General features: G+C 48.1%; 1 protein-coding gene across 3 annotated transcripts in view; it reads right to left on the bottom strand.

The window, feature by feature from the left end:
* PRKAG2 (protein kinase AMP-activated non-catalytic subunit gamma 2) overlaps positions 1-23737 on the bottom strand; it is a 276646-nt gene that overhangs the window by 14280 nt on the left and 238629 nt on the right. For all 3 annotated transcript variants that reach the window (XM_082846715.1, XM_082846714.1, XM_082846716.1), the window contains 5 exons: positions 8745-8826; positions 7681-7739; positions 4098-4143; positions 2314-2368; positions 1190-1316 (listed from right to left, as the gene is read on the bottom strand). In XM_082846715.1, the coding sequence (XP_082702841.1) occupies positions 1190-1316; positions 2314-2368; positions 4098-4143; positions 7681-7739; positions 8745-8826 (369 nt within the window). The remainder of the gene's footprint in view (positions 1-1189; positions 1317-2313; positions 2369-4097; positions 4144-7680; positions 7740-8744; positions 8827-23737) is intronic.

The raw sequence follows: 23737 nt of genomic DNA on the forward strand, positions 1-23737 counted from the left end.
GCGACTCTAAGGGGTACGTGGGCTAAGAGCCTGGTACAGCCCCGCCCTGGGTCCTGAGCCCTGGGTCCTGTTAAAGCTCAGTGCCAAGGCGACTGCATGCGTTCAGCCCATGGCAGACAGGAAGTCTGACCAACAATGTCCCCGCCTCCTTAATTCTTCTTCCCTAGACTGCCTCTTTACCAAACTTCATGCTTTTTTGTAAATCACTCTTCTCCTTCCTACATTCTTTCTTAGTGTTTATTTAAACATGATGACTGCTACATTTACACAGACTATTAAAATATAGGGCTGGTTTGATGGACAAGGCATTTCTCCCCATCACTTAAACCCTCTGGGCTGCTGTCGGAGCAGCCTGGGCTCCTTCACGCCACACTGGCATGCTGCTTTATTTCCTAATTTGAAGCTGTGGAGAAGACAGGAAAGCTAACTTGACGTAGATTTTTAATGTCTACTAAATTCTTTAAAAAAAATGATTCTTAATATGATCTCTTCTGAACTATGAATGAGGCCCCTTACTGGTTCTAGCTGACCAATTACTTATAACCTCAACTTCAGTGCATGTAATTAAAAGGAAAAAATTGAAGCCCTCCTGTGAACACTCTGGCCCTTCTGAGCCTCTTTTTAATACTGCCGACCGAACAGGTTCTGAGTTTGGGATGATTATGAAGCCATCTCATTTCCGATGCAGTTGAGAAAACCTACAGACAATATAGCCCTGATTTGGACCAACATGGTATTCTGTTGTCAAAATTTTATTTGCTTTGGGCTTTTCTATCACTGCTGCAGTAAATAATAAGACCATCCTGGGGCCAGGACTTCTGAGCATGTCCCCAACCATGACACCAGTAAAGCATCATAAGGCAGTCTGGCTCAAGCTATCTCGGGTAAGTACTTCCTTAATCAGACTGACTCGCGAACTGCTTTGCTTCTCCTCATTTTAGGTGATAAAATATTCTCACTTAAATAGAGAATTCCAAGTGTTTTTACTTGCACTGAAAGGTGATTACTTTTTAACTGGAATCAACTTTGAGAATGTACAGTTCAAATAGTAGTGAGTTGAGAAACTGAAGTTTAGAAATGGAGACCTCAAAACTAACGATTTCTTCTATGAGGGTAACAGGAGCCAATTTACTTGAAGTAAATTAAAGTAGATGCAGCTATGTCTTTAGAAACACTAAAAACTACTTACAAAAAGCTGGAGGAACTTGAGGATTCTTTTGTGGGTAAGTATATAAAGTGCATTCCCACTGATAGGGTCAATAACTGGCAATCTGTGGATTTTATTTTTGATCAACGAGTGTACAGCATCGAAGAGGCTGCGGGAAAAGCCATTACAGTTGTTAGGAGGCTTTAAAGAAGAATTAGAAAACTTTGGACCACCCCTGCTTTAAACGTACTTTGTGTCTTTAAATTACAATATTAAAAGGTTGACTGACCTAAAACAGTGTTCTAGAAAAGTTTTAAACTGGAGATCTCAGCAAAATTTTCAATTTTCCGTAATCTGTCCATAAGCCTCAAATCCAAGTGTGGACTACAAAAATCTCTAGGAGAGCAGTTTTTTAGTAGCAGGTTTGATGCTTTTATTTGAGAAATGACAGAAGCTAACCCCTCGGGAAGCTAATGGACGACCCTGGCAACAGAGGGCACTGTGGCCAGGGGCCCCCTGCACTGGCCGCTTCTGTGCTCAGCCTGCCCACTGCTGGCTGCTCCAGCCTCTCCTGTGACTGCCGACGAGGAGGTGTGCTGGGTGGAGCTGTTTTTTAGGACTTGGAAATAAAATAATAAAAATCAATATTCCACTTTTGCTCACTAGTGCACTAGTTTTAAGAATGCTTTTATTTCTGAAAATGTATCCGAGCTGTCCCAGAAGGCTTGGGTCAACACTTGTGGGCAGCCCCATCCTCTGACCACCTCTGGACCAGTGCCTAAGGAGACTGATTTTTCAACTTCAGTGCACGTTGGGACCCCTGGGGGAGTTGTTTTAATGCACATTCCAGGGCACTAAAACCGTCCAAAGACTGACTGGGAGAAGAGCCCAGAAATCTGCAGCTTTAATGAGCTCCCTAGTGGGTTTCTGCTGCAGGTGATCTGGACTTTCAAACTGCTCAGTATGACCATCTTCCTGGTTCATTCTCAGTCCTTTGGACCAACAATGGCTGTGATTTCTACTGTCTCTGAGTTTACTGAATTTAATATTAAGGAGGCTGGCCCCTATCTAGATTAAAACAAAAAAAATCTATCACCCATGGTAACAAAACAGATGAATCTGAATGAATGGAATGTTTTCAAAGGAGAAAAACTTGACAAGTTTACCTTGCATCTGGAGATATATTCACTAAAGGCTTAAACGTTTCTTGTAAATAAAGCTCTGTATTTATAGAAAGAAAATATGTAATTAGTAACGTATTTGCTGTTTGTAATTATTACATAAATTAAAATACCCTTCAATTTACAGGTAATAATTAGAAGGATTAAAAACCCAAATCGAATTAATTTACTGAACACTATTGTGTTACTTATAGTCATGGCTATTATTAAACAACTTCCAAACTGTTTCAGGATGTTGCCTTTGTGGAAAAGTTAAGTATTTAAAAACAGTATTACAATAGATGTTGTAAAAATCAGAAGAAAAGTCAAGAAATCTGATAAAAGAGCAATACCAGCAGAGGTCACTAGAATGTTACCAAGTCACTATCACCCTCAACAAAGGAAGACTATGAAATCCTTTAAAACTAATTTTCACAAGTTAAAAGGTAAAAGTTATAACAAACTTTGTTCTTTAAATGTTACTAACTTATTTTCGACACCAAAGCTTGATCTACTGTATCTGGGGATCTTTCTAGTATGCAGACATTATCTTTGTAAAGATAAACTGTAATTTGCTTTACTGAGGTTTCTACACAGAAGGCATTCAAGAAAATCTCAACATTATTATTATTATTATTATTACTACCAAATACCATGTAATATCAAAATGTAAATACACTTAAACCTTGGTCTGACATTACTTATACAATAGAATTTATTACAAAGTATCTGTCTTGGTGTTAAAATATATATATTCACTGCATGATAGGCAGTGCTAAAATGTGGATCCCATGTTGACTTACTTTGTTTGGTCTGACTTGATAAAGCTATCATCAATCAAATACATCGTTCAGTGAAACCTCTAAATCATATGGGATTAAAGGAGGCCCAGCTCTCTTTAGAGCATCCTAACGGATGTTCAGATCTCGCAGCCAGTCACAGGGGTGCTTGTCACACCAAGCAGATAACGGGAACACAAAGCTAAACCTCAGGTTTAAATGAAAAAGTTTCCTTGAGTTGAGTTGGCCCCTCAGTGTCTAATGCAGGCTTCTCCCCGAACACCCTACAGAGGCTTCTTCCTCAGGGATCCCCATCACAGGCTCCCATCGAGGATATTCTTACTGGTTGGTCCTTTGCCCCCTCTGTACCAACCCAGCAGGCTGGGTCTCATTAAGACTGAACAATTTCACAATCATGAAATTACAATGTAAAAAGTGGCTCCATTTCAGAAAAGGGTATTGTGATTATAAAGGGTGAATTTCAATGCTGCAAACGAAAGCAAGCAATCTTGAAGTTATTTTCGTGTGATTTTATCCAAATCATCTAGTTTAAGTTTCACTTGTTCTACCTGTCTCCATAATTTGTAAAGAAATAATAATAATGTAAAGAAATAATTGAATTTAAATAGGAACAGATCCTTGCTTTTGTTAATTTCAGGCATTCCTTTGGTGTATTTTCTATACAAAGGCAAAGATTTGGAAGGTAATACTTAGAGGTGAATGGTGGCTCGACTGGGGGCCAGAGACTCGGGCACTAGTTACTATATCCCATCTATATCCCAGCCTTAGTCTAAAGACTTGTTATAGGTTCTCTATACATGTGTACTAAACAGAGTGGGTAATATTTATAGTAGTATGGCATACTATCAAAATTAATATAGAAAGAAATGTCTTAATGTAGTCAGTTATTAAGCAGAGAGAAGAGGACCTGTGAAATTAAAACATTTTTATACATATGTAGAACATGTTTTTCCTCATATTAAAAGGTTTTTAACATTCAACAGTGCTTACCCCTCCATGTTTCAATCTTATGTTCCTCTAATTCATAAATCTGTACCTAGAAATAAGAAAAACTCTTATTTACAAATGTTAACACACACAACATAAGGGGAAAAAAAAGAAATTACTATTTCATAGCTACTGCTGAGTCCCATAATTCAGCAGATGGAAACAATCAAGATAATTCAGAAATATTAGAATACAAATGAGAGACAAAAAGTGCTCTACCTTTCTTTGAAGACAAATGCTTTATAAATTTAAAACATAAACCAACAATATTTTCATTAATTTAATTTGAAAATTTCAGATACACTTAAATTTTAGAACACCCCCCCCCCCACACACACACGCACATATACACACATTCCTTCTTTCTGAGGATACATAAGATTTTTAGCATCTCTAATTTTAAAAGGGCAGTTGGTTAAATCATGTGCTAATTAAGTTGCTGGATCAGGTTATGCCTGGACCACATGGGTGTCTTCACAAAGGTAGAGAGGGCGTTGAGTCTGGAGAGCCTGGAGGCTGGGCAGTGGGTACAGCACTTAGTCACCTGGAGTTGTCAAGCACTCACATCACTGCATCTTGGCTGCCGCTTTTGGTCAAAGTACTTAAGGTCTCTGAATCTGTTTCCCTTCCTAAACAGCTGGAGAGAAGGCCCTCCACATTCAGCTTCTGTGAGGACCATGTGTTCTGTGAGCCTGAGGCGGAGGGCCTCCCCACCTGCTGCAGCCTCCACTGCGGCTCAGCTTAAGAAAGTCACTCTGCCTCCTGCAGTGTTGCACTGGGACTCCTGGGGGCCCTGCAGTAGGAAAACCTGGCCTCTTCCTGAAGCTTCTTGAAGCTTAAAATCCACTTGGCAACATTAAGACAGTCCGATACTGAAATGCCACCAACAACTGGCAAGAAACCACCAACAAGAAGGCGCACATATCAGAGCATACTCTAAAAGGCTTATTTAGTGCAGGGATGCAGGGAGAGTAGGGATGAGCAGAGGTCAGAGGTCAGGCAAGGAAAACTTCAGGAGGTAGATTTCAGCCAGGCTCTGCATGATGAATGGACTTTACATAAAAGAAGATAAACTCGTAAGGGCCTGGAGAGGAAAAGGACTTCCTCACGTTCCCGAAACACAGAAAGGAGATGGTGCTGGGGGACAGGAGCGAGGAGTCTGGGGACTGATGACCCGAGGTGGGCTCCGTGTCTGGGAGAGAAAGCCAGGCCAGCACTGATGGGTTTAAGCAGTGGGACGACGTGACAGCACCAGAGCCAGATGCAAAACCGAGTGTCAGGACAGTTAGGTCTCGAATGGTGACTGTGGGAGTGTAGGGGCAACTGAAAGGAAGAACCAAAAGGTTTAGAGAATAATAGAACAGGGGAACTAGACACGAATGACTAAGTGAGAACCCGCGTCCCCCCTCCCCCCTTTTGGTGCCAGGTGACTGAACAACATCCACGACAGAGAAAAAGCCTAACTGAGGAAGATGAGGCTCTGGTTTTCACAGCTGAAAGTAGAACAATCCTGGTCTACGTCTCACTGAGGCGGTTCTGAGGTGATGCCCGTGCTCTGCCTGCACACCCGCCTCGGAGCTTTAGCTACGGTCACCAGCACGGCCGTGACTCAGCTAACACGGGGGTCCCTTAGGTACTGGGGGTGTTCGGCGCTGGCAAGATGGGAAGGGGTGTGTGTGTGTAAGGTACAAACGTGAGTAAGATACAGTCTCCACCTCAAAGAACTACCTAACAAGAAGGAACCTCAGATACCCCATGACAGCCTTTCTCGACCTTGGCGCTACGGACACTTTAGGCTGGATGCTTCTGTTGTAGGGCCGTCCTGGGCACTGTAGGACATTTAGCAGCATCCCTGGCCTCTGCCCGCTAGACGCCAGTAGAACTGCCCCACCCTTCCGCCAGCAATGATAAAAAATGTCTCTAGATGTTGTCAAATGTCCCCTGGGAGGCAACGTCACTCCCAGCTGAGGAACACTGCCCTGCAACTAATCAGAATACAGTATGAAAAGTGCTGTGTGGGTAGTTAATGGGGGCGCTGAAATAGTGACTAATTCTGCTCCAGGGAGATGGCACAGGGCTCTCCATCACTGAGGCGGTTCTCCAGGAGGATTCTGAAAGACCTGAATTTCAACTGCAAGGACCAAGGACCTGAAGGAGAACGTGCACGTGGAGGAAGTGGACTCAGATTTCCAAAGAAGAGAAGCCGCAGGGAGACGAGCAGAGGGGTCAGGAGGAAGAAAAGAGAGAACTGAGTGGGCAGGACAGGAGAGGAGAAACAAGACGTGCCACCACGGCAGGCTCTGTAGGTGGCAGGGAAGAAGCAACCACCGCTCAAGCACAGAATTTAATAGTTAAAAAAAAGGTAGGGCTTCCCTGGTGGCGCAGTGGTTGAGAGTCTGCCTGCCGAAGCAGGGGACGCGGGTTCGTGCCCCGGTCCGGGAAGATCCCACATGCCACGGAGTGGCTGGGCCCGTGAGCCTGTGCTCCGCAACGGGAGAGGCCACAGCAGTGAGAGGCCCGCGTACCGCAGAAAAAAAAAAGAAGAAATTAGGTATGTCATGTGAAATAAATATGGAATACTTATGAAGTCTTTGGTAAAACCTCCTTCTAAGAGTATGTCTTAAGCAGAAGCTTATTTTTCCATTTTGTGTAGGAATTTAATTATTGGGCAAAACTGACCATTACATGTAAAAAACAGTATTAACTGGATTGCCTTTTACCTATTAGATACCCAAAACAGTACTAGATAAAGTATACAATTCTGTCCTTCCCCAACCTTGCCAAAAAAAACAAACAAAAAACAAAAAAAAACCCCACCAACTCAAAAAAACCAACAAAAACCAAAACCAAACACCAAACAAGCTGGTAGAATCACAGAAATCACAGTGTCAGATAAAGGCCATGTGTAGTTTTCAAACTATGCTCTTATAAAACAGTTGGACCAGGAACCAGGGATCTGCCACTAAAATTAGCCAGTAGCAGTCTTTTCTTAAGTGGCAGAAAAATGTCAAAACTGAATTTCTCCAACTTTAATTTTCACTTCTTTAGAAGCACAGAGTCCGTGTATTTCTTTTATAAAATTTCAGGGGTAACTGCATAAGGCCCGGGAGTCAGGCCTGTGTTGTTCTCATCTCCACTGTGGGCTTCACCGGGCACAGCCACCCCTGGTCTGGAAGGGTGCGAGGGGCCTCCTTCATTCACGGGTCCAGGCAGATCTCAACACTACGGCATGCCCATAATGCCGTTAAAGAGCAGAAATTTAATGGAATGTATAGACTATCCAGGCAATAAATAAGCACACAGAATCCCACTAACCTGAGGACTCCTGAAAGCTGAAGAAAGAGGCTATTGCCTTTTATACTTCCTGAGACTACCTTCTTAAGCTTCAAATATCAGACTGATTTACACTGAGGTTTCCTGCACATTATATATATTTGGAAAAATCAACCACCGGCACCACCAAGCCGGTACCAAAAAAGAAAAACACAAAATCTTAAAACACACACACACACACACACAGAGCTCTAAATACGTACAGAGAAATATATAGCTCCACTTACTTGACATAAGGATTTCTGGCACTTACCATGGGTGACTTATAGTATCTATGAAGTATATTAATGAAATCTGTAATTGTTAGCATTCCTGGAAGAAAGAATTATATATTAAATGTAAAACTATGAAAACATTAAAGAAAAATTTCAGCTGATAAGCAAACCTGGAGTATTTATTTACTAGACAGCCTTAAAGACTACCAGCACAGCTTAATATATTATTTAAAACTGTTAATCTGTTAATTATCTACACCACACTAAGATATACAAATTTAGCTGAAATTAAACCTGATAGTAATTAATGGAATTAATCACAGTAGTTGGCAATTCACCAAGACAAAACTTTCTGAATGTTATTAAACATCACAAAAGGCTTGTGGCTACATGTAAATAATTTAGGATACTTTAAAATAAGATAAAGTATCCCATAAGCTCTAGAAACATGACACTTTTGGTAGCACTTGGATTGTTTTCTGAGAATCCTCCTAAAAACAGCGCCTTTCACAGGCACAATTTACGAAGGGCCCACTGTGTGCCGGACACCAGGACTCCAGAGATGAAGGCGTGAACCTCTCCCCTGAGGCAGCTGCAGCCCGAGGGGCGGCGGACACCGAGTGCCATTGCAGAATGATGCGATGCCTCCTAAGAGGGACGACACCCATTGTCCACTGTGATTCATAAGATGAGAAAATTATGGAGCTTAGATACTGTGAGTTACGTGGTATTTTTAATAGCGTAACAACGCTTTTTACCAATCACGTTTCCATCGTTTCATCTGCTGTGTCAGAAAAGTGCTACCGGGGAGGGAGCGGGGATGGCCCGTGGCAGGACCGCAAGCGGAGGGAACGACAGGGAGGTGTCAGGCCTCAGCCTTGGACCGGCAAGGGCACCGAGGAGGCTTCAGAGCCAAAACGGCGCTGAATCCAAAGAAACTCCACACAGGTACATAAATGTTTTGAATTCACTCGCAGTCCCACCGCACAGGATGTAAAAGCAAGGCTGTCCTTCGATTGGTAACATGCCTACTAGGCTGCACTCCAAACCAGCACTTCTTGAGCTAACTCAGGCTTTCAGACCCCCGGCCCCTGCCGCTTACCTACAAAACTTTGTCTTTTACTCTCCCACAGAGGCGCTGCTCGGACACCGTTGGCTACTAGGGCAAAGAAGGCCTTTTTAACCTAAGACCAATGAGAGAGACAACACGCATTTTTAGTCTATATATATGCAGGGAGAAAATTACCTTCCTCTGAAACACTCAACCAAATCTTACCAGTTAAAAATAACTGAATTTATTAACATTAGCAATATACTTTTGTATTATATTGAAAGGTATATAGGGATTGGAGATTATTTTTTCAAACTGAAACAATGCAATCAGAGAGACTTTATGTAATTAAAACCACACAGAAGAATTAAACTTCAAAGGTTTGTTTTTTTCGGGCTACGCCACACAGCTTGCGGGCTCTTACTTCCCCAACCGGGGACTGAACCCGGGCCCTCGTCAGTGAAAGCGCCGACTCCTAACCACTGGACCTCCAGGGAATTCCCCAAACTTCCGAGTTTGCTCTTTCCTATATGTGGTTATTAGTCCATTCAGAAATACTGAAGTTCTATCAAAGTACTTGAAATGAAAATTTGTTTTCCATATGTTCAATAACAAAACAACAAGCATTCCCCCTTCATTTCCCTGAGGTTGAGAAAGAGAAGGAATGAAAGATGTAATATATTCCTACTTTTATATCTTCTTGAGACAGACATTCACTGTGTGCCTATTATGGGCTGGGCCCTGTTCAGAGTAGTTCACATACAGTGTCTCCCTGAGCCCTCGGGACAAACACCCTCCGGGACACCGTGACAGGCAGCAGAGGTGATGAGTTATTAAAAGCCAACAGCTCAATGCTGAAAATGACCTCTAAATACAGACAGCAAATAACATATGGAAAATGGTTCAATTTTACTGATACTGAAAGAAATGAAAATTAAAGCAAATTTAAAGTACCATTTATGGCTGCTAAATAAGCCAGTATGTTTTCGTTATAGCGCCCGACACAAGTGCAGTTGTAAAACCACTGGTGGCTCCATGTATTGTTAGAATAGTTTTTGAGCCACAGCTTGTATCAGGAATCACAAAAATATTCATACTGTTTGTGTACTAGCTTTTTCTCTGTTGAATTACTTACTCATAATACTTACTCAAAAATTTTAGGAGTGGGATTCCTGAATCAGAGACGTTCAATTATGTGGCATTATTTCTAACACTGAAAACTGGAGAAAGATCTGCCTCCAACAAAACTTGTTAAATGTTGGTATACCAGTGAGAAAAAAGCATCAAACAGTATAACTGTGAAGATTATGTTGAAGTAAAAAAAAAAAAAGGTTTACGGCAGTGAAAATGCAGACTATAAAACTATGCATTATAATGATATAAAACATGTATTTACACAGAAAAGATCAAAAAGAAACAAGCAAAAAAATTAAACTTCTATATTATGGAGCTGAGGCAGTGGAAGTGTATCTCTTAAAAATTTTTTATTCTGGGGTACAGTTTATCTTTTTTACTAAGAAAGAAAAAGGTTATTTTCTCACCCACTATACTCCGAAACCCCTTGTTAACTTAATAGTCAAAAGAGAGGATTTTAGGAAACTAGAGCTTCAAGTCAGAGTAGAAGTAATAACTCGGCACCTGTTTCTGCCTTTACTGTGACTCATTTTGCCTCTATCTAGAATGACTTATGCAGGTGCCTGGTTCACCTGCACAAGGGCAGAGGGACGGCTGGTGGGTGAGGGGGAGTCTCATTAGTCATTTTCCACACTTGTCTTAGCCGAGTCCAGCACTGTCCTGAGTACGGCAGGGACTCCATCAATCTGTTGAACAAACTGGCAGGAAACTAGGAAGAGGAGGTGAGCAGAGCCAACCCAAGGGCACGAGAGCCAGATAGCAACTAAATGGCATCCACAAACGGGTAAAATGGTTTCTGAACCACAGCTTGTATCAAGAATCACAAAAATATTCCCACGGTTTGTGTAACTAAATGGCATTCAGGGGCGGTGTGCCGGTGTGAATGGTCTATTTCTACCTTGATGGTGCTCTGGGAATCCTTGACTGTGGGCCTAGAAAATATTATAAAAGAATATGGGGGAAAGTCATGGATGAACGGATTCTGAAACACATTAAATATCTGCTTAGCTTGTTTTTCTAACTGGCTGGAGTAGGCAGGGAGTGGGGGCACTTTTAAAACCACAAACTGCTTACTGTTTCCTCCAAAATAACAGATTTAGCAGAGAAAACCAGTATTAAAATCATTCATCAGGATCATTCACGTAACCCTAAGTGACCACAGCTGTTGAAAAGCCACTCCGGAAAGTTCTGGTTTGGCCATGATGAAGTAGCTGAAAACAACCGCACGAGTTGGACAAAACATACAAATCCCCGTTAGAAAGCACTGGCGGGCAGCACACACGCAGGATTCAGGGAACTACAATTCTTGAGAGAAAAGAAAGATATGAACTGAGCTACAAAATTCTGGAATTTTTCCAAAGGCATTTTCCAAATCATGTTCAAATAGGCGACTTTCAATAGAAAATCTGAATCTATCAAAAGCATCAGATAGAACCCAGGCAGGAAAAATACAAAGAAAACCACACCCAGCACATCATAGGTAAGATGCTAAAAATCAAAAGCAAAGAGAAAACCAGCCAGAGGGAAGAAGAGACATTAACTTCCAAAGGAGCAGCAATCAGACTGATGGCAACACCAACAGAAGCAGGGCCTAACTTTAACACTCAATGTAATGACTGTTCTTTCAGGAACAGAGAAAATCCTGCTTCCCCACAATAACTTCTCTAACCTGATACCTACAAGCTCTTAAACAGCCCCTAAATGCTCCAAGTTAGTTACTAAAGGGGCTTCAAGGCCTCTGCACACAAAACACAAGGAAATGCCCGCACAGCACTGACTCTCTCAGGTACCGAAGACGGACAGGCCAGGGGCGCAGAGGGTGGGGTGGTGATGTGTGCTGACCTCAGGTCATCCTGAGGATACACTGCTGATGTCACGTGAGGGAAAAACCCAGGGAAGCAGCCGTCCAGCGGCAAAGGGGACATGAAGAGTTCAAGGTGAAAAGTGCCTTCACTTCTGCACAAGAAGGTATTAATAAAACCACCAGATGCTAAGGAAAATACTTGGAGTGAAGCAAAAAAGCCTCCTAGTGGCTTCAGTGGGCGAAGCTGCAGGACCAACTGGACAGACTGACTTTTCGTCAGCTCAGGTCCTTAACCCTCTCTGAGCCTCAACATTCTTAGCTACAAGATGGGGCTAACAGATAGCGCTTTCCTCACAAGGGCATGTTTTTTTTGTTTTTGTTCTTTTCATTTTTTGGCCACGCTGCACGGCTCGCAGGATCTCAGTTCCCTGACCAGGGGCTGAACCTGGGCGCTCGGCAGTGGAAGTGCTGAATCCTAACCACTAGGCCACCAGGGAACTCCCGCAAGTGCGTGGACTAACCAGACTTGCTATGAAGAGCTGAAAAGAATAAGAGCTTTAATTTTCCACTTTCTACTGACAGACCAGAAGCAGAGAATGAGTTAGTTTTAATTTCAGCCGCACAAACTGTTGACAGGTCCACACGTCATGGAGGGAGTCACAATTCCACCCTCCAGAGACCCGACAGAACTCCCTAAAGTGGACAAGACGTGCTCACAGCACCTTAGCGGGGGACGTCTCAGCGTCCCCAGACCAGCAGCCCTGCCTGCTGCTGTAGTTTGACTGCAGCCTCTGCAGGGACGAAACCTTCTAAACTTGGCTTTCTCAGCACCACGTGCACGGAGTGTTTGAGGGGCAATTTAAGACTCCGCTCAGGAAACTCCTCAATTACAGAAGGCACAGTGTGTCACCAACGAACCATCAACAGGCTGAAAGAGGACTGGCGCAGTCTACTTCTAAGGGAAAAACTCTAGGGGCCTTGAGTGCCTCTGAAAATTTCTTTCAACTGATAACGCAATTTGCTCAAACTGTTACCAATTAAAAATTTTATATTTTAAAAGGATTTTCTTTTTTATAAATTTATTATTTACTTTTGGCTGCACTGGGTCTTTGTTGCTGAGCACGGGCTTTCTCTAGTTGCGATGAGTGGGGGCTACTCTTCGTTGCGATGCGTGGGCTTTTCACTGCGGTGGCTTCTCTTGTTGCGGAGCATGGGCTCTAGGTGCACAGGCTTCAGTAGTTGTGGCTCATGGGCTCTAGAGAGCAGGCTCAGTAGTTGTGGCGCACGGGCTTAGTTGCTCCACGGCATGTGGGACCTTCCCAGACCAGGGCTCGAACCCATGCCCCCTGCATTGGCAGGCAGATTCCTAACCACTGCACCACCAGGGAAGCCCTTAATAGGATTTTCAAACAACCAAATGTGATAATCAGCTAAGTAAAGAGGAAAATAAAAGTCTAATATAAAAATGATTTTTTTTTTTTTTTTTTTTTTTTGCGGTACGCGGGCCTCTCACTGTTGTGGCCTCTCCCGTTGCGGAGCACAGGCTCCGGACGCGCAGGCTCAGCGGCCATGGCCCACGGGCCCAGCTGCTCCGCGGCACGTGGGATCTTCCCGGACCGGGGCACGAACCCGTGTCCCCTGCATCGGCAGGCGGACTCTCAACCACTGCGCCACCAGGGAAGCCCTATAACAATGATTTTTACAAAGGGTAAGCCGGCCCTAGTCGCGCTAAGAGATTCTGGCAATCTAAATGCCAAGTAGCACATCTGTGTTCCCCAAAAATGGGAATCTGATTCCTCTAATGCTTCCCTGCTTTCCATACACAGTTTTACCCTGATTCTCAATAATTAAATTAATTGTGGAGCTTTTAAAATTAATGCTGGTGCATAGCTAAAGCTCTTTAAAACTGTTCACTACGGTTTACTAAGTTTTTACATCAGAGCTCGTCAAATGGATTTCACAACACCTGACAGCGTCTCCCCTGAGCAAGGATTGGCCCAGCTTCTCAGGTTTGGTCTCCAAGACCCTCTGCGATGCAGCCCCAGCCTGACCCCTACGGTCCAGCAGACTCCTCAGTCCGTGAACTTATCTTCCGTTGTTTTGGCTGTGTCACAATGTTCCTTCTACTTCAAATGGACTTACCTTCTGCTCCACTTGTTAAAGCCCAGTTTGCCTGTAACTTCTAAGTCCTCAACACAACCTACCCACGTCACGCCCGGCCGAGTCGAATCCCTCCTCTACTCCCGCAGGACCTCATGTATCTCCTTCCTGGAGTTTCCCTCGTGGCTCCTTAGGTTTAAACGTGGCAGAGAAACATCTCTGGCATCTCTTCCTCTTGAAAAGTTATTCTCAAACTACAGGGAGTATAAACTAGAAGGAAAATGAGCGAGGAGATGCCAGGACGAGAAACGGGTGGAGCACGGTTCACGCTGACCAAGAGGAGGAACCTCGTGGGGAGGGGCGGGGAGAGGAGCCCACTGATCCCCCCGACCTGGAGGACCCACGACTGGAGGCTCCGGATGCTTGGGCGGGGGCAGGGCTGAAAACAAACAGGAAGATTGTTTCAAATCAGGTCATGACCAAAGCCACCCGCCATCACCATCAAAGGATTATTTTCCTGGAGAAACTGCTTCAGAAATAAACTACACAGAGATGAACATTTGGGGGCTTCCAATGAAAAAGACGGTGGCCCAACACTCTTCAGTGAGACCCCCCCAGGCAGAAGCTCCCCTGTGATCACCCCCCAGCTGTCGACGCTCACTCTTAATTACGAGCCACTCGACACAACCTTGAACGTTGCAGCTGCACAACTTCTAGTTTTGAATACGTCTCACTGGATGGGTTAAGAACAAAGAAGCTTCTAAGAAGTAGAACAGAAAAGTAATGAGAGAAGGAGACAGGATAAGAATATTAAAGGATCAATTCAGGGGGCCCAAGATCTCCCGACTGAAGTTCCAGAAGAAAGGAAACAGCAGGAGGAGAATCTCGGAACGAACAGCACAGTGAACACGGACCGAGTGACACGTGTGTCAGGTCCAAAGGCCCATCGGGTGCCTGGCTCACAAGTGGAAAAGACCACAACCAGGCGCCCGGCATGGAAGCACCAGAGATAGAGAGAAAACCCCAAAAGCTTCCGAGGGGAAAAACCGCACATAAAAAGATGGAGATTAAAGAAGAGAAAAACCACGACAGCTGTCTCTTCAGCGACACTGGCAGCTAAAAGCAATGGGACGCCTTCGAAATTCTCAACCGACCTCGTGGAATCTACACACAGCCTACAGATTGAGTGTAAGTAGCTAACTCTCATGCATCTCTTCCTGGGACGTGTACGGACAGCGTTTGCACCCCCCGACCCCCCTGACGTTTGCACCCCCTGATGGAGCTGGATAGCGTTCGACGAGGCCACAGGGTTGGGATTAGTGTCCGTATGAGAAAGACCAGAGCTCTCGTGCGCTCCAGGCAGCTGTCTGCAAGCCAGGAAGAGAGGCCTCGCCAGGAACTGACGCCACCGGCACTTGGTCTTGGACTCTCAGCCTCCAGGGCTGGGGGAGAAATTCCTGTGAAGCCTGCCAGCCTGCGGGGTTTTGTTATGCAGCCCGAGTGCACTAGGGCCGGAAGCTCCTGGAGAAAGTGCTCCGCCAAAACAGAATGAATCAGGAAAGCAGAAAAGCATGCGTTCAAAAATCAGGAGAGGGTGGAGGCAATTCCCGCCATGAACCCGTGAAAGTCTCAGGTGACGGTGACGGGCAAGAAGACGCAGAGCCGCAGGCGTGGCTCCAAGTAGGGCTGGAAATGTGTGGGCCAAGTCCGGCTGCACAGGAAATCCTACTGAGAAGTCAGCCGGTGGGAAAAGCCTTAGGTGTTCAAAGAAAATAAAAAACGGAAGAATTCCAAGCTCCAGGAACAACACTGAACTGTACAAATAGGAAATGTAACCACGTAAACCACTGGGCCCAGTGACACAGTCAAATGAATGAAAGCACCCCGGTACTGAGATAGTGACACCGGGTGTGAGGGGAGGAAGGAAGCCACACAAGGAACAAAGAACCCAGCTACCGAATTAGGGAGGAAAACGTGTCTAAAACTGATGAATCAAGGTAATGTGGCACTGAACGCCAGATTTAACAGCTGAACTGTCGGTTCTGGGGAGTATGACGACAAGGGCGTAAGGAACAGGGACTGCTGTTTTCAGGTAAGCTCTTCTCGTACCACTTTTAAACTGCGAGACGCTTAAAACCACGGCCTGTGCTTCTGGGTTAACAGTCTGCTGGCTGCCGGCATCAGCAGGTCCCGCCCCGCGTGAGCCTGATGGGGGCGGGGCCGCGTCAGGTCGCCCTCACGCCGCCACAGTTCTGAGCCCCCAGCCTTATGCTCTTCTGCGACGCGCTCTAATTCCCACTGCTCCGGGTGGCAGGTACTTTCATTAGGCCTAGGAATAATTCAGCTTACGGAGGACTCTTTCTGGATATGGGTTATTATTCGCTCTCTCTCCTGGTTTCAAGTCATCTGTCGATTAGAGGATGCGGTCAACAAAGTCGGTATTCAAGTCATTGTTCCAGAGGCTGCCGAGCTTAGAATGAAAGAATCTTAAGGCGCCCCAGCAGTGTCTTACCCAGAAAGCAGAGCCTGGCTCGCACGTGGTTTATTTGAGAACGTGGTCCCGGGGGCGGGAGCGACACAGGCTAGCAGGGGAGCCAGTGTCAGTGTGTGAAGGGTGGTGGAGCTGGCCGCAGGACAGGGGCCTGGCAGGGGCTCGACGGCACTGGGATCGTCCTCCCGGAGCGTGCGAGGCAGGGGCGTTTCCCCACCTGCTCATCCCCGCTGGTTACGGAAGCGGGGGGTGCTGCCCACCACGCCTGCAGGGCTGGCTGCAGTAGCAGGTGGCCCGGCCCGCGAGAGGCATCCAGTACAGCTAGAAACCTCGCTCCAGGCAGGCTGCGATTTCACTGACGTTCCCCTAAGGTCCGTAAGCCAGCAGTTCACTGAGCTGCCAAGATACACTTCTGCATCTTCTCCACCAGGACAGGGCACGAGGCTCTGTCAACCGTCAAGATGAAACCCAGATTCGCCTTTCACGGTATTACCACATCTACGAACAGTCCCAAAAGGAAATCGGGTTCATCTCCCCGACTTTCTGGGGTCAGTTCATGATAGGTTTCCAGAGATTACTACTTTTATCACTTTATGAATAATGCATTCAAACACCTTACCTGGGAATGACACCACATTTCCCACCGTTTTCTGAGGACTCTTTTTTTCCTCTCACCTGGAACCTCGGGCGTCAGGCCTCAGACCTGTTCTCCACCATTCTTCCACTCCCACTGAGAGCCTGCACCCTGGCAGTCTGCAACCTGATTAAACTAGGGATCAGAAAGCAAACAGGCACCTCCTACCGTCCACACCTATCCTGGGCTGTAACTTCTTCTAATCACCATTCACTGTACTTTCTCCGTTTTGAAGATCATTTTCCTTGATAATGAAAAAGCACAAAACGGGCTGAAGAGTTTCCCTTCCTCTTTATCAGCACCTGCAGCATGAATCTTGAGCAACAGAGCGAACCCTTATCTTTCTTGCTTCTAAAGCCGGCGAGCACCTGCTTCCCGCTTGTGGATCTCGATTCTAACCCCAATTAAGAGGACCCTGGGCAGCCCCCTCCTAGTCATGCCCTTCTTCAACTTACTTATATGCTCGTCTTTCTATATTTTCTACATGTTCTTCTAAAAACCCGTGTTTGGCAAACAGCCACTTATTTGGACACTTGCCTGTATTCTCTTTCATTGGCACTATTAAAATCGTACCAATTGGAATGATTTGAACAATAAAACAAAGTAATAGTGGATTATAACCCAATGGAATATATATATATCTCCATAAACGTATGCCGACACAAATGACTGAATAAATAAGTGAAAGGAAGGAACACATGTCCTTTGCAGAAGAATTCCAACTATCTTGCGTAGCCCTCAACTCCCCACTCCTTACGTGTGGGCGGTGCAGAGCGACCTTCTCCTAAAGAGGACAGTATGGGAAAGAGGAACTTTACGGTAAAGAAACCTGATAGACATACTGCAGCCAGGTGACTGCGGTTAAGATCGACAGCGGTAAGCAGTAAGCAGGTCTGATACGACGTGAGGAGCACTTTACCTCTGTGGTCTTCCTTCCAAAGCCCATAATCCAAGTCTGGTCATGAGAAAAAAAGAGCCAACAAATTCCATTTGGGGGCAGCCTACAGCACACCTGGCCAGCTCCTCAAAACTGTCAAGGTTCCCAAAAGCCAGGAAGTCTGAGAAACTGTCACAGCAAAGGGAAGCCTAAGGGGACGTGACGACTAAATGTTAACAGTAACCTGGATGGGATCCTCGAGCAGAAAAATGACATCAGGAAAGACACAGGGAAATCTAAACAAACTATGAACTTCAGGCAATAACTATGTATCAATACTGGTTCGTTAACTGTGACAAATGTGACCATACTAACGTAAGATGGCAAGAATGGAGCGAACTGGGTGTGGGGTATATGGGAACGATCTGTACTATCTTCACAACTCTTCTATCAATCTAAAAAAGTTTATTAAAAACGTTGTTAGTAGAATGTTGCTAGAAACGCACATTCCCTCACACTGCCATCGTGAGGGAAGACCCATGATTCCCAGTGCTCCCGTCGCCGCCCAGTCCTGGAAGTGATGATTCCACTGTGCATTTCTATTTACTCTGGAGCCTTCCATACCTCCTGAGAAGTTACCATTTAGAACCTGAAGGCACTAAACCATACCTATCAGTACTATCTGCGCTGCCAGACTTCTTCGGAAGGGACGGTATGTGTTCTCTACTCCGCCATTTACTAAATTACTGTCTCTCAGCCCCAAACCCTCCCTTCTGACTCTGCTTCGTGACACTGGGGCCCTGTGGACCACATCTCAAGTCTGCCATGGGCTCTACTGCAGCCTGACAGGAGGGAGGCCAGCGAGGACTGGAGGCCTGGGCTGAAGACGGGCTGCTTCACCCGATGACCACCTGTATCAGTGCGCGAGGGCGGACACAACAGAGCACCATGAACTAGGGGCGCAAACAACAGAGACTGATCGTCTCACAGTCCTGGAGGCTGGAAGTCTGAGATCAGGGTGTCAGCAGGCTTGGTTCCTTTTCTGTGCAGAAAGATCTGTTCTAGGCTTCTCACCTGGCCGCTGGTGGTGTGCAGGCACGCCCTGACACCCCTGGGCTTGCACACGCGTCACACTGATTTCTGCCTTCATTGTCACCGGTACTCTCCCCGTATGCAGGATTCTGTGTCCATATCTCCCCTTTGTATAATGACGCCAATCACGGTGGACGTCACGAAGGGACCGACGCCTTCGTGACTAATTACCTCTTAGTGGCCCTACGTCCAGGTAAGGTCATGTTCCGCAGCGCCTGGAGGTTAGGACACAGGAGTGTGGGGAGAGGGCCCGGCCCGGCGCACGTCCCTACCTGGGGGCTTCCCGCCTGCCGGCCGCTCCACCTGCTTCCCTCCTGCAGCAGCAGCGGCTGAGTCCCGCCTGAGCGGCCTCCCCACGCTCTCCCCCCACCGCCTGCCGCCGAGGCACAGCCCCAGCCAGAGGTGGCCCCTCGGAAGGCGCCACAGGCTCTTCCTTACCTCCACGATGCCCCAGAGCAGCGGTTTTCGAGCCGCAGAGCGCTAGAACCAGAACTGCTGGAAGGACTCGGTAAGACACGACCACTGGGCCTTTCGGTTTAGTGGGTCTGAGGTGGCCTGATGGTCTGTGTGTCCCGGAATTTCCTAGTGATGCTACAGCTGCAGGTCTGAGAACGCTGCCTCAGAGGTCAGTACTTACCCTGTCAGTGACCCAGTTGACTTACGTCCAATTACCACTGGTTTATGTTAGTTTTCTGTTCAACGGCTGCTATGGCTTCTGCGTCCTGACTGGACCCTGACTGATACAGAAGCGCACGCACCAGGCAGGGTTCTGGGGACAGAGGGTTTGGGACCGGGCTCATGTCTTTGGGCCTGAACACAGTGCTGAGCTCTGGGTCAGCGGGGACTCAGATCCCCAGTGACCCCGGGCAGGCAGCGGCATGGAGAGGGAACAAGCATCACCTGTGACCGTGGTGTCCCTGCCCAACTCTGCAGCCGCCAGAGGAGAGCAGGGGCCAGGGGCTGCTGCACTAGCTCTCACTGCAGCGAAAGGAACATGGGATCTGGTGTGGGCAGAGTCCTGCCAGAGGATGGGGCTCACACACCGGGGAAAGGACAAGCTCCGACTGGGGACTCTCGGTCACCGAGAACCTGGCAGCCTCTATGGCAGCCCTAAAAAGCCCTTCTCTTGTAGCTACCAGGCTGACCTTTCCCAAATCCAACACAAAATGTAATTCTGCGGGACTCGGAGAGTCACCACCCCGAACTCACAGTCTCCCTGGTCTCTGACGTGAAAGCCGGGGCACTGGTTTGGAAGGAGTGCAGGAGGAGCCCTGGAACCCAGCACAGCCACAGGGCTGGACTCGGACGAAGCAGAGATTCCTGAATGCCAGAGCGACTCCGAGCCTCCCTTGGCAGTGGAAACGGCCGGCTGCGTGGTGTCAGAATGGCCTTTCTTTGCCTGGAAGCCCAGCAGCAAGTGTTCCTGGGCAGACGCCTTGCACGGGGTCGCTCGTTCTCCATTCCCCAGACAACCACAGCTGCCTCTGCGGCCCCGAGACCTGTGACTGGGGACAGACTCCAGCCTGACCCCGAGAGGGGGCCTCACACATGGAAACAACGATAAAGCTCCGCTATTTCATATCTGCAGAAACCTGGGAAGTAAGTGTGGGAATAGCTTCTAATAATATTAGACCAAAGAGAGGGAACTGAACACTGGATACGGTAGGGTTTATTGACACAGGTGGATTTACCAGAAATGTGGATTTAACGTTTAGTGCATGCCGCTGGGAACGGCTCTGAAGCTTTCTGAGTTGACTGCCTTGAAATGCAGGGCATTGCTGAGTGCGTGTTTGAGAAGGCCGAGATGCCAGAACTTCGGAGGCCTAACGAGGAAGAGTGAACCCACAGGCTCAGGGAGATTTCAGCACGTGCGGCCTGCACAGCCAGCCCTCAGCTACCTGCCCCCAAAGGGCCCCGAGGTCACAGCCTCCCCAGGTTTCTGAGAAATGTCTGCGTGCGGGGACCCCTACCCCCTGAGAAGCTGCGTGCTGGCTGCGCTCTGCAGGAGGCAGCCCCATGATGGCCTCACTGATGCCAGTGTGGTGGCAGGTCCTGAGGGAGCAGGGCAGGCTCGTGGCCAGGGGTGAGAATGTTCTGATTCGCAGACGGTTTGGTCGTGGCTAACCAGTTACAGCATCCCTAGAAGTGAGACAGATGCATGGCCCTCTAAAGCGTTGCCTGATCTACGTAACAAGAGAAATTCTCAGTCCAGGGGCCAAAACCCCAACCTGAGTCACCAACGTGGAGTCTTGTCCTCTCACCGTTTCCAGACCTGAGCCGCTCTCTGACCCAGAGCCCCGTTCTGAGGGGCGCGGGGTCCCCCAAGGACAGTGCCCCGCCCAGGACATACCGTTCCTCCTGTCCCACTTCCTAGGATGACTGAGCACTGGGGAAAAGGAGACGCAGACTTTCCAGGGTGACCGGATGCTGGCTCTGAGTGGACGCTAATTCCTAGAACCCCAAATACCACCATGGTCACTGGTCAAAGGCGGGGCTTACAGTCAGTCAGGTGACAGACGGAGTCGCAGCCAAGGTCAAGCACAAGGAGCTCACGGGGCTGCAGGCCACACTGGTTACCCGCTCAGTCCTGAGTCATTGGGGTCCCTACACTGGCTCTCGGACCCACGGGGCGAGGGATGTCGTGCCGAGGAGGCCCAGGGAGGACGCCCCCGAAGCTACCAGATTGGCAAGCCAAGCACAGCAGAGCATCCCTGGGGAAGTGCGCAGATGGAGAGGCTGACCGTCACACCCCAGGGAAGCTGCCCATCTGGCTGGGACCGCATCTCCCAGAGTGACTGGATTCCTGTAACTCCAGACGCAGCATCGCAGGGCCCTGCAGCCGTCAGCCGCGCACGCTGTTTCTCTGTACCAACGTACAAGGACCCCGAGAAGCAGTCTGCCTTGACATTGCATGGCACACTCGCACACCCTCACCTCTGGCTCTCTGCCTGCACACAGTCTGCAGAGATGCTGACCACCCCACAGGCCTCACGTCACATGGTCCCGTGACATCGATGACACGGCGCTGACGGGTCTGATGGGCAGGAAGTGGCAATGCTTTAGACGTCTCGGTGTGACATCGGCCAGCCAGCCAGTGAGGGAGGCCACGGCCTGGAGCGTCGGAGAGACCCCCATGCCACTCAGGCTGCTGCCCGAACCCCTGCCACCCTTGGCAGGTCTCCACAAGCGGCACACACCGTGTCTGAGCGCTGCTCTGACACGGTCAGAGTGAGTCTTCACAGGGGCCCAGAGCAAGACACAGCTCTGCGGCAGGGCAGGCCCCTCGTCCACCCGGGCCTGGGGCCCCCGCAAGGCCGAGCTGGGGACGCCGAATGAGGCCCCCATCAGGCACCAGCAGGAGATTCACTGGGTTTTTGGAACAAACAAACAGAGAGCAAAAAGCCATGCCTTCGTCTGCAGGTAATTCTTTTCCTCTCGAGAAACAGTTCCTGGCTTACTACGGGGCCCTGGTCGGGAAGGAACAACTCGGCTGAGATGCCGAGTGACCGTGCAAGCCGAGCGGGTGGCGTCTGCCCCGTCCAGCCTGAGCCCCGGGCGCCCCGCGACACGCGGTGAGGCAGCCGGTGGGAGTCGGGCATCACCCCCTCCCTCAGTCACACCGCAGTCGGGGCTCTGGACAACCGCCGACGCCGAGGGAGAACCAGGTGGGCCAAGGGGGAGAGACGCGACTCTAGGACGTGCACTGGGCTCCGGGGCACCAGGACCAAGGCGCCGTCTCTCACACCAACGCGAGACTGAGCGACAGGACCCTGGGGCGCGTCACAGCCCTGCCTGCGGGAGGCCCGCGGGCCTCTGAGGCCCGAGCTGGAGGCTGAGGGCGCGGCCGCCTGGGGCGAGCGGCCCTTCTCTCCCTCTCTTCTCCATTGTCTGTGACCCCGTTTTCAGTTCACCTGTGAACAGCTGACTCTGGTTCCCAGACCAGATGTGTCTCTGATACTCTGGGCCCTCAGGGTAACTTGGTCAGAATATAAGTGTTGCTCTGCAACCTGCTTCTTTTTAACTTAAAAATAAATACATTAGGGGACGTCCCCGGTGGCGCAGTGGATAAGAATCCACCTGCCAATGCAGGGGACATGGGTTCGAGCCCTGGTCCAGGAAGACCTCACATGCCACAGAGCAACTAAGCCTGTGCGCCACAACTACTGAGCCCGCGCTCTAGAGCCTGCGAGCCACAACTACTGAGCCCACGTGTCGCAATTACTGAAGTCCACGCGCCTAGAGCCCGTGCTCTGCAGCAAGAGAAGGCACCGCAATGAGAAGCCCGCGCACCACAACGAAGAGTAGCCCCCACTCGCAGCAACTAGAGAAAGCCCGTGCGCAGCAACAAAGACCCAACACAGCCAAAAATAAATAAAAAATTAAATCTTAAAAAAAAAACAAACACATTCTCCACAAACGTCTTTTCCGCCCTCCTCGGTGGCTCCGTGCTGTCCTATCACACGCGCACACAGGGAGCCGTCTAGGCCACGACCCCACCCAGAGGACGGTCACCTGGTCTCGGGGACGGGCTGTGTCTCCCCTGCTCGCTTCCCTCGTTCTCGAGACACGTCCACGACCACCACTGCTGTCTGTGTCTAGACAACAGTCGACTCAGCCCTTTCAAACACATCTTTAACTTTGCTGTAACCAGTGCCAACCCCCCCATTTCCATGGTAACGAATTTTAGCTCCTTTAAAGCTTAGAGCCTCAAGGATTCGTGACTTCCAGGAGACAGGCACATGCAGCTTCCATTAATTAGGGAAGTGAGAGTCACTGGATTAGTGACCTCCGATGATCCATAAAGCATCACATTTTTCATGTCTTACTCACTCTGGCTAAATTCTAAATTCAGAAAAGAGTTAATTTTACAACACGGGAAAAGCTGAACAGGAGTGAAAGCAGGTGCAGGGCG

The sequence above is a fragment of the Leucopleurus acutus genome, assembly GCF_964270905.1.
Source record: "Leucopleurus acutus genome assembly, chromosome: 9".
In the NCBI taxonomy this organism is placed as follows: domain Eukaryota; kingdom Metazoa; phylum Chordata; class Mammalia; order Artiodactyla; family Delphinidae; genus Leucopleurus; species Leucopleurus acutus.